Below are 10,640 nucleotides of genomic sequence, written 5' to 3' on the forward strand. Positions count from 1 at the left end.
AATCTCCCTGATCCGAGAACATTGGGCCATTTCAAATTTTTGTCATAAAATGTTCTCTATGGTAGAATAGAAGATTAAGAAAACTCATGCAAAAGGTAAACAGAAAATAATGGATGGAGTATTAGGAAACCAAGAAGACCGAAACACAATATTGATGTGTTATGTCCGTTATGACCAATGCTTTCCAAAGGCCGAACAAATTAATTCTTTTTTGCAGAGTGCTTGGAATTAATTTATTGGCATTTACATTTGCCTTACAGAATATATATAAACATTATTGAATATACGCAACTTTCACAAATTAAATGAATATTCAAAACTAAGCAGCATACTAATTTACAATGCATGAAAACATTGATCAAACACAATCTAAGGGTGTTATCCAAGAAATTCGGGTTCTGTCTTGTTGGGACATAAATTTAACCTAACTCGCAGGTTGTATTCCAGAACATTTCCAAAACGAATCCCAGTAAGGTACCATATTAGCAGGCGTTTTAATAAATGGGGCTCTGCACTATCCTATAAAATAGTTTCAATGCACTCGGAAGCATTGATACAATTGTTATGGCCAAAATTTTAGACAGTGACGTCGTCCGACCGAAAGCCACCCTAAAGCCCGACCTGCAACCGCCAGTATTCAACCCCGCTAACGGAACGCGCCCCTAGCCATTGCCCACCCTAGACAGGCGAGCCACCGGCAGACAAGGTAGAATCCGGCCCCATAGTAAACAGACCGACATTACAGTCGATCACTTTGATAAAACACACACAGAATATAAACAACATTACGTATAAGTTAAACGTTCGCTTAATGAAAGTGCGACGTAGGACTGCCCGAGCACTCAAGTGTGAAAATGTGTCGATACATGTGTGAGTGTTCCACTGGCAGCCTTCTGCCTTGATTAGTTAAGTATTTCATGTGACATAATTATCAATCCCTTGTGTTTTGTTATTACCCCCCACCGGAGCAGTCCGGCAAGAGACAAACAGTCTCTGGTGTGAGATATAGTTTAAAAAACATAATTCGTAAACATACTAACTCTAAATTGTAGAAGGGATGAGTAATGTTAATTTAGCCTTAATAATTAATGTAGGAATTTAGCGCCCTTAAAATCTCTTGTTAACTTGTTAAATTGGAAAATAACGTAATGAGGTCAAACCTGGCGCAAGGGACACCGAGCCTCGGCCGGACCCCATGACACAACGGAGTACAGCGCGACTCGCGGACCGGGCGGACGCACGTCCCACGGAGATACATCATCCATTGTCTGCATTGAACTCACTTCTGTTAATTATAGTCACTTCCTCGAAACCTCTTTTTATTGTGCGTACCCCGTCCAAATTTTCGGTCCAGGACTTAATCCGGCCGTGTAAATTTTAAAAACCTGTGCACCACTCTTGGTCCGCGGGGTAGTTTTCAGTATACGGCACGGGCTGCCTCCCGAATCACAGAACTTGAATTAAAGCCAGTCGCCCCGGCGCTGACAACATCCCGTAAGGGAACTTGGACGAATTTAGCTGCGGTCCGTGCTCCACTACAGTGGACGCGAACACCGCCTCGAGACATAGGTATACGAGATTGGCCGCCTCCAATCGTCCCCACCCCCCTTTTGTGTAACCATGCTCAGAACCGCCTAGTGCCACGCTAATACGTAACATTTTAGTAATTTTGTGCGACGCCTTGAACCTGGAACATTCTTGAGTAAACTTGTGCAATGCACCACCACGTAACATTTTGTAAACTTGTGCCACGCCTTCATTACGTAACTTTTCAGAATAAATTTGTGTAATTGTGTAACTTATGTATTGTGTGACGTCACCCTCTGTACGACGTGGTGTGTAATCCACAGTATTACACCAAGCCCACAGTCGCATGAATAAACGACGCACATCGTTTGCCGCATTAATTCAGCGCCTAATCAATTAACTATACAACTCCCAACCACCACCAAGTAGGGAATCCCTCATATCCCACGCAACACCGCCGACAGTCCTAGTGGGCCACGCAGGGGCAACCGACCCCACGACCCACCTATCATCTAGAAATAGAGCTAGTCTGGCGCCCACCCGGAAACACTACATCGACAACAGCCATTCCCGCTAGGAGCCGCACCGGGACTCGAGCCCGAGACCCCGGACGACAGCAAGAGCAGCATGGTAGCGCGAATTAAATGGTGTTTAATTTTTTTAAGTAATTTTTAATTTGCTATTATTGCTCGTATTAGGCATTAAAGTGTATAAAATATATTTCCAGGATATTTAGTTTCATTCGGCAAACCAACATACTTGATATGTCTCCCGATGATCACAAAAATTGCTAAATACAAGTCAATGGTGTCAGACACTGGTCTGCCACCTGGACGAAATTAACGAAAAAGCGAGCTCTGCACATGCAGGTAATTTGGGCAACAGATAGGTCACAGATGGAACATCAAAATCTGTTCCCTAAAAATAAGGGAGTGTTCGCATATTATCACCTATTAATATGTCGCCCTACCGGTCCCTGCTACGATGTTGCCGTTGCTGAGGGCGCCAACTAGCCTAAGTTTAGACCCTGTGGGCCAGTTCACAGGTAGAGCGGAGATCCTCGGGGTCGTGACGTCGCCACGTGGCTGGCAGGGAGCTGGATCGGTAGAGGTGGTGGTCCGGTGAGGGTGGAGCTGCTCAGTTCCCGGCGGAACTGTTCACTTGCGGGCGCGACACACAACTTGCCTGGTCCAGGTCTGAAGCTCGAGTGCCTGAATTCCGCATCGCTGCGCGTCACCAGGAGCCCGCTTCCCGCAAAAACGTCCCAAGCGCAGCAGGACTCCTCAAGCCGCGAACTACCCCCCCCCACCCTAGTGAGGCGACGAGGGAACATAACGACCTGTGCGAGCGAAGGGAGCACTTGGAACGACGTCAAATGCCCCCCCTTCACTGAGGCCGTTATGCCCCTCGAAGCCCCATGTCACACGCATTGCCTTGGGGCCTGTTCCCCTCCAATGTTCGGAATGTATCTGGAGGGTTCTCTGCTCGGGGTTTGGCTGTCAATGATGGGGAGAATGGACCGGGCATCCAAAGGGAGGAGGGTCATTACATGAAGGCGTGGTGCATCGGGGTGTGGCGCTCGGTTGATCTTCTCATGTGGGTTTTCCCATTCGTAGTCCACCAGGTGTCGTGGGGCTACACGGACTCGGGTAGAGCGCCTCAGTCCCTCGTGTCTGGCTTCCTCCGGGATGCTGGACTCCCCTTGACTCTCCCGTTGCGGTTCGACTTTATCCCTGTCTCCCGTTAGGCCGCTGGGTGTAACTGCCGTTGTCCTGGGGCTGTTCTCGCAGCCCTGTTCCACCAATACTTGCCGCGTGTTGCATGGACGTCCTTCCTGAGATGGTCCGGTTTCGGATTGCTCTGGCTCCTCCATGTTCATCCTGAACATTGAACTGCCATGGCTCGCGTCCAATGGCCAGCGTGGTTGATCCCATCCGGGCCATCCTGGCGAACTGGATCGGGAGTCGTCATCTATTCCATCAGAGAATGTGATCTGCGGATGCGACACGAGGTTGAGCAGGGTTGGGTCGTCCCCATCGTAAAGTTCTACGGACAATCCCTCTGGGTCCAGCCGATCCATCAGGCTCTCGAGCTCACGTAAAGTTGCGCCGCTCGAACGGAGCACGGGGTGAGCAGTAGATGGGTGTTGGTCTGATGGGGACGCGGTACGAATGGTGCTTAGGTGTTGAGCTGATGGGGACGTGGGACAAGGAGTAGTTAAGTGTTGATCTGATGGTGATGTGGGACGAATGGTTGTTGGGTGTTGGTCTGATGGGGATGTGGGACAAGAAGTGCTTGGGTGTTGAGCAGCTGGGGACATGGGGTGAGCAGTGGATGTATGCTGGTCATTTCCACTGTCCCTGTCCCCCGCTGGGACAGTTGGGGCGCCTGTGGGTGGGACGAGACGCAAATCATCCCGGTGGATCTTTGTCGACCTACCGTTCGGGAGTCGGATCAAGTAAGAAGTGGGCCCTAGACGTCGCAGTACCTCCCAGGGGGCGGCCCATTTGGGGCTCAGACCTGTGCAGTAGCGCTTGCTGCTAGACGACAAGTGGTGACACCGGGCATACACCATTTGCCCGGGCTCCAATGGCGTCGGTGGATTTGGTGATTGTGGAGTGCGCGTGGCTAGGAATCGAGCCTGGTGTTGCCGTGCCTCTTCTCTAAAGTCAGTGACAGGGGGACGGGTGACAACTCCTGCTGCTTCTGCGACCCGGAGCTCCCCTGGTAGGGCGAGATTCTGCCCATGAAGCAGTTCAGCAGGGGTGTGGCCCGTGACCACATTGGTCCGCCGCCGCAGGCAATAGAGCAGCTTCGGCAGGTGGAGGTCCCATTTGGAATGGTCTTCCCCCAGACGGAGGCGCAACTGGATTTTTATGTCCTGGTTGCGACGTTCCGTCGGGTTCGCCCTGGGGTGGTAAGTCGGGGTAGTGTGATGCTCTACGTCCCATCTGCGGCAGTCGGCCTTCCACCGCCGTCCTGCGAACTGTGTCCCGTTGTCCGTTAGTAACACTCTCGGAAACCCATAACGGGGGAAGACCTCATTGTCCATTAGGGCTGCTACTGTCCCTGCTCGTACGTTGGATACGGCGAATGCCTCCGACCAACGTGTGAACACATCCGTGACCACGACGAGGAACCGCTTGCCCCGCGACGTGCGAGGGTAGGGGCCCATGACATCGAGGGCTACTGTGTGGAATGGTTCCTCCGGTCGCCTGGGGCGCTGTTGCTCAATCCCATCGGCCCGGCGGGCCTTGCGCTGCTGGCAGAGCTGGCAGTTGCGCACGTATTCCCGGACATCTCGTGCTATGCCCGGCCAATGGAACAGCTTCCTGATCTCCCGTTTGGTCTGATCTGCTCCCGGGTGGCCTGCTAGGTCATGGTTGTGGAAATACTGCAGCACCAGCTGTCGTGCAGTGGGGGGTACATGGGTCTGCCAGGTGTCCATGTCACCCGGCACCCTGCTCTGCAGGACCCCGTCCAGGTTGCGCTGGTGTGGGAGGGCGCGTTCACCGCATGCTGCCAGGTTGCGCTGCGTGTCTGGGTCATCCTGCTGGGCCAGTTTAACGTGATCTACCAGAGTGGCCAGGGTGGGCGATGCCTCTGCTTGGACCGTGGGATCCGCTCGTCCGATGACGTAGAGTGCTGCTGGAGGTGATGCTGCTAGACCGGTAGCTGGCTGGTGGGACGGTGGCATCAGGTCATCCCACCCTTGAGTGTCTTGGAAGATGGTATTGGGGTCTGGGTGACGGGACAGCTCATCTGCCAGCTGGTTCTCTCGCCCAGGGATGTGTTCGACATGAAATGTGAAGCCCTGGAGCATGAGTGCCCAGCAGGTGAACTTTGATTTTCGTCCCTGGGCAGAGTCCAGCCACCGCAGACACTGACTATCCGTGCGCAGGGTGAATGGTCTCCCCTCAAGGTGGTGCCGGTAGCGTTTGAGGGCCCACACCACCGCGAGACACTCCTGCTCATTCACGTGATAGCGTCGTTCTGCGGGGCCGAACTTGGCACTTGCATACTCTGCTACCAGCCGCTCCCCATCATCACCCACCTGGTAGAGAACCGCGCCCATACCGTCCTGGCTGGCATCCGTCTGGAAAAAAAGATGGGCTTGTCTGGGGCCAGACGTGACAGGTTGTGGCACTCGCGGAACTGTTGCTTCACTAGGATGAGTGATTGGTCCGCTGCTTCTGTCCACCGGAACTTTGTTTTCGGGGAGAGAAGGTCCGTCATGGGTGCGGTGATTGTGGCAAAATTGGGAATGAATGAACGTAACCAGTTTAACAGCCCCATTAGCTTCTGGAGCTGCTTCCTGGTGCGGGGCGCCTGTTTACTGTCAATGAGGCTTAGCTGTTCGGGGATGGGGCGGTAGCCCTCTGTGCTGACGATGTGCCCCAAGAACTCTAGCTCACGGGCGCCGATGTAACACTTGTGTGGCGCGCATGTGAGTCCGTGTGTGGCGAGCCGTTCGAGGACCAGCGAGAGATGGTGGGCATGGTCCTCCCACGTCCGTGACCAGATGATCACGTCATCCAGGTACGCGGTGGCAAACTCGCCAATGTACCCGTCCAGGACGCGGACCATCATGGTCTGGAATGTCGCGGGGGCGTCCTGCAGCCCGAACGGCATCGCGCAGAACTGAAAGCGCCGCCCATCGGGCGCCGTGAACGCGGTCTTGGGGCGATCCTTGGGGCTTACTGGGACTTGCCAGTACCCCGACTTCAGGTCAAGTGTCGAAAAGATGCGGGCGTCTCCTAACCTCGTGAGGGCCTCTGAGATGTTGATGAGGGGTGGTGGTGCGGGGATGGTGAGGTTATTGATTGGCTTGAAATTAACACAGAATCTAAGTGAGCCGTCTTTTTTGTCTGCCATTACGATCCTACAGTTGTATGGGGACTCGCTAGGCTCTATGACGCCATCGCACAACATCTCTGCTATTTGCTCCCTGATGGCAAGTAGTTCGCGGGGCCCAAACCCGAATGTTTTCTCGTAAGGCGGAATGTGAGGGATGGTGGGGATGCAATGCTCTGTGACATTGGTTCGGCGTAGTTGGTCTGCTGCGGAGAACACCTGGGGTTGCTGCTCCAGGACTGTCTCTAACAATCTGTGGTACTCAGGGGGAACATTGTGGCGGAGATCAGCTAGGCGGGGGGGTTCGGCCCGGGAAGGGGGTGGGGTGTGCCTCAGCCCATATACAGTTCGGCGGCACCTGGTCCCCACATGTATCCTCCCTGCTCGGACCTCAACAGTGGCGTCCTCTTGCACCAGCCAGGGTAGCCCCAGGATGAGGTTATCGTGAAGGTCCTGTACAACCAGGGCACTGGTGCAGCTCACAATGTCTCTAATGCCAATCCTTACCTGGGCACACCCAGTCGTTAGCGTGCTAGTCCCAGTAGTGGCCAGCTGGATGGTGTTGACCTCCGGCACAAGGTCCCCCTCAGGAATGAGGTGGGCCGCGACATAAGTGTGTGTGGCTGCGGTGTCCACTAGCGCGGCTATGGACTGCCCATTCAGATCCACTGGGATCCGGATCAGCTCCGCGGCATCTGGCCCCATTCGGCCCAGGCGGGTTTTGGACCGACTCGGCCCTGCAGCTGCGGGCGGGGGCGGCGCCGATGCCTGGTGGGCGGCGTCGCTCGCCGGCGACCTGGGGCGGGCCCCGAACGGATGAGGCGGGCCGTCCCCAGTGGTCCCTGATGGACAGGGCGGTGCTTCGTCGGGCCCTGCAGCTGCGGGCGGGGGCGGCGCCGATGCCTGGTGGGCGGCGTCGCTCGCCGGCGACCTGGGGCGGGCCCCGAACGGATGAGGCGGGCCATCCCCAGTGGTCCCTGATGGACAGGGCGGTGCTTCGTCGGGCCCTGCAGCTGCGGGCGGGGGCGGCGCCGATGCCTGGTGGGCGGCGTCGCTCGCCGGCGACCTGGGGCGGGCCCCGAACGGATGAGGCGGGCCGTCCCCAGTGGTCCCTGATGGACAGAGCGGTGCTTCGTCGGGCCCTGCAGCTGCGGGCGGGGGCGGCGCCGATGCCTGGTGGGCGGCGTCGCTCGCCGGCGACCTGGGGCGGGCCCCGAACGGATGAGGCGGGCCGTCCCCAGTGGTCCCTGATGGACAGGGCGGTGCTTCGTCGGGCCCTGCAGCTGCGGGCGGGGGCGGCGCCGGTGCCTGGTGGGCGGCGTTTCTCGCCGACGACCTGGGGCGGGCCCCGAACGGATGAGGCGGGCCGTCCCCAGTGGTCCCTGATGGACAGGGCGGTGCTTCGTCGGGCCCTGCAGCTGCGGGCGGGGGCGGCGCCGATGCCTGGTGGGCGGCGTTTCTCGCCGACGACCTGGGGCGGGCCCCGAATGGATAAGGCGGGCCGACCCCACTAGTGCTAGGGGGATGAGACGGCGGCTGGACGACTGCTGCAGACGCGGGCGGGGGTGACGCCGACGCCGGATTAGCGGCATCGCTTCTTGGAGGGAGGCGTTGCTCCCTGATGTCCTGGAACATGGTGCGCTTGGGTGGGGCGTCATCGCGACCTGGTGGCCGTGGTGGCGCACTCGTGTGCGGGGCTGGACGAAGGGTAGGGGGGCGGTGGCCAGCGATGTCACTGCTCCCTAGACGGAGTTTCCCGGAGGTACGGCCTGCCCCCCTCGCGCCTGCCAGATGGCCTCGCGTGTCGGACACACATTGTGCCAGTGGTTTTCCGCCGTGGGGCAGTAGCGACAGCGAGGCGGGCGACTGTCTTGGGCACCCTGTGGTCCGCCGCGGCGCTCCTCGCGGCGCGGTTGTTGCGCGGCCCGGCTGGGCGGGCTGGTTTGTGACGCTCCCCCCCTCCCCCGGGGCGGAGTGTAAGGCCGGTAGTTATCTCTCGGAGGCGGCTATTCTATGTACGGAACGACTGCTTGCGCGTCCTCTGGTTGCACCGCCTCCTGAGTTTGCGGAGTTGGGCGCGGCGTCGCGATGTTTTTGGTACGTCGGTGCACCATCAGATCGTATTCTATGTCCCTGGCTCGGGCGAGGAAGTTTTCTAGTCCGTGCGAAACTACCCCGCGCAAGAATGGGCGTAGTTCGGGAGACACCAACTCTACGATGAAAGGGAGCACGTCGTCGGCGCGGCCCCCGAGTGAAAGGCGGCGGTAAAGCCGGAGTTTGCCAAAAACAAACGCCTCCTCGCTCTCCCCACTCTCTTGCGCGCGGCTGAACAGTTCACTGCGGCATTTGTTCTGGGTGCGCGCGTCGTTGAACCGAGCCTCCAACCGGCGTGAGAAGTCATCCCAGCCCACATCGTATCCCCCCGCCTGAGACCACCAAGTGCGCGCTTCCCCTCGCAGCTGTCCGCTGACCCGCTCCGTCCAGTCTTCGGGCGCTGTGTTGTGCCGGGTTAGTTTCTCTTCACAGGCACTTAGGAATAAACGCGGGTCGTCGTGGGCGTGGCCCGTGAATTCTGGGAGAGTGACAGGTCCGCTAGGGGTGCGGTGCACTAAGGCCAGGGAGCCACTCTGTCGCCTACGTGCGCGTCCTTCGCACTCGACACATAGGTAAAGTCCGTCGCGGAAGTTTACAAACTCCAGTGCGTCAGCGCATGCGCGGTGCCTGATAGTCCCACACTGTTGACAATGTGCTACTTCGTCATGGCGGCCTGGACACCTGTTCGCGGCGCACAGAGGGCCTGTGAGGCCTCGGAGATTGCTCTCTGCCCTTAAGTGCGGAAACTGACATGTGCAGCACTTATGAGGGTACTCACCAGCGCAGCTGTTGTTGGTGTATGGTTTTCCGCAGCGGTCGCAGGGCTCCTCCATGGCGATGGTTACGTCAGCTCCCGCGTACATGGCGTGGTTCGCGGCTGTCAGACCCGGACGACGGGTCGCGGCGTCGGTGGCGGGCGCGGACAGATCCGGGAGGGCGCTCCCTTCGCTATCGTCCGAGCGGTCTTGTCCGCACGTCCTCGCCCCGCGGATGTTTGCGCGGTCGCGGTCGGTGGTGAAATGTGTTACCTCGGTGATCCTCGGGCGTTCTCGCGCGCGCTCGGCGCGCGGGTGGAGGGGTGGTGTCCTGGAGCCTGCGCGCTGCTGGGGTGGGGGGTGCTGTGACCTTATTTCTCCAGCGGGTCCCGTTTCCCGGCGCCTGTCTGTCTAGTGATGCGCGCCTGAAGTCCTTTGTCCCTACCCTGCGAGTTATGCTGTTTTCGCCTGCGTTTTTCACTTGTTTGCGCTGTACGTCTCTAGCAAGCTGAATTTTTTTTTTCTGATTTGCCTAAAATTTGGTAGCCACACTAGCTGGGCGCCATTTGTCGCCCTACCGGTCCCTGCTACGATGTTGCAGTTGCTGAGGGCGCCAACTAGCCTAAGTTTAGACCCTGTGGGCCAGTTCACAGGTAGAGCGGAGATCCTCGGGGTCGTGACGTCGCCACGTGGCTGGCAGGGAGCTGGATCGGTAGAGGTGGTGGTCCGGTGAGGGTGGAGCTGCTCAGTTCCCGGCGGAACTGTTCACTTGCGGGCGCGACACACAACTTGCCTGGTCCAGGTCTGAAGCTCGACTGCCTGCATTCCGCATCGCTGCGCGTCACCCGGAGCCCGCTTCCCGCAAAAACGTCCCAAGCGCAGCAGGACTCCTCAAGCCGCGAACTACCCCCCCCCCCACCCTAGTGAGGCGACGAGGGAACATAACGACCTGTGCGAGCGAAGGGAGCACTTGGAACGACGTCAAATAATATAGTTAAGGTGCAGGTAAAGCATATTTAATACCTAAACCCCTATTTTTGTGTCTCAGAATACTAGGATAAAACATTTATTTTGGTTATCTATTGATTTCTTTAGAAGTCAGTAGATTCGGACATCCGTCATCGCAATTGTAGGCAGAGCAGTTTTCCGTGCGACAATATGATGTTCTTCACATTAAGATATATAACCTCCCACAGTTTCAGTCTGTTTTAGACTGGCCTTAATTCTGACAATAGAAATTTTCTTCGATATTGGCATACTGGCATACTATTTGCTTTTACTGCAGTTGACATCACAAAAAAAAAAAAGGAATGAACTATTCTCCAAATTAATTTTAGTGGTTCCTGGTGTATGGCAGATAGGGTTTCAATGTATTCTGCTTGATAAGGTTGCTTGTCATTTTGGCTACAA

The 10,640-nt window shown here is 56.8% G+C and overlaps 1 protein-coding gene across 1 annotated transcript; it reads right to left on the bottom strand.

Moving 5' to 3' along the window:
* Positions 1-8,387: 8,387 nt before the first annotated feature.
* LOC134543272 (activity-regulated cytoskeleton-associated protein-like) lies at positions 8,388-9,338 on the bottom strand. Its single transcript, XM_063388183.1, has 2 exons — positions 9,254-9,338; positions 8,388-8,953 (listed from the first exon to the last, which is right to left on the bottom strand). The coding sequence occupies exons 1-2, from the start codon at positions 9,336-9,338 to the stop codon at positions 8,388-8,390; spliced, it is 651 nt and encodes a 216-aa protein (XP_063244253.1).
* Between the last annotated feature and the right edge of the window lie 1,302 nt (positions 9,339-10,640).

Source organism: Bacillus rossius (genome assembly GCF_032445375.1).
Source record: "Bacillus rossius redtenbacheri isolate Brsri chromosome 9 unlocalized genomic scaffold, Brsri_v3 Brsri_v3_scf9_2, whole genome shotgun sequence".
Classification (NCBI taxonomy): Eukaryota; Metazoa; Arthropoda; class Insecta; order Phasmatodea; family Bacillidae; genus Bacillus; species Bacillus rossius.

Coding starts and splice junctions, on each gene's coding strand:
- LOC134543272 (XM_063388183.1), bottom strand. CDS start 9,338: ATGTACGCGGGAGCTGACGTAACCATCGCCATGGAGGAGCCCTGCGAC. Junction 8,954..9,253: donor CACCAACAACAGCTGCGCTG/GTGAGTACCCTC, acceptor TCACTCTCCCAG/AATTCACGGGCCACGCCCAC.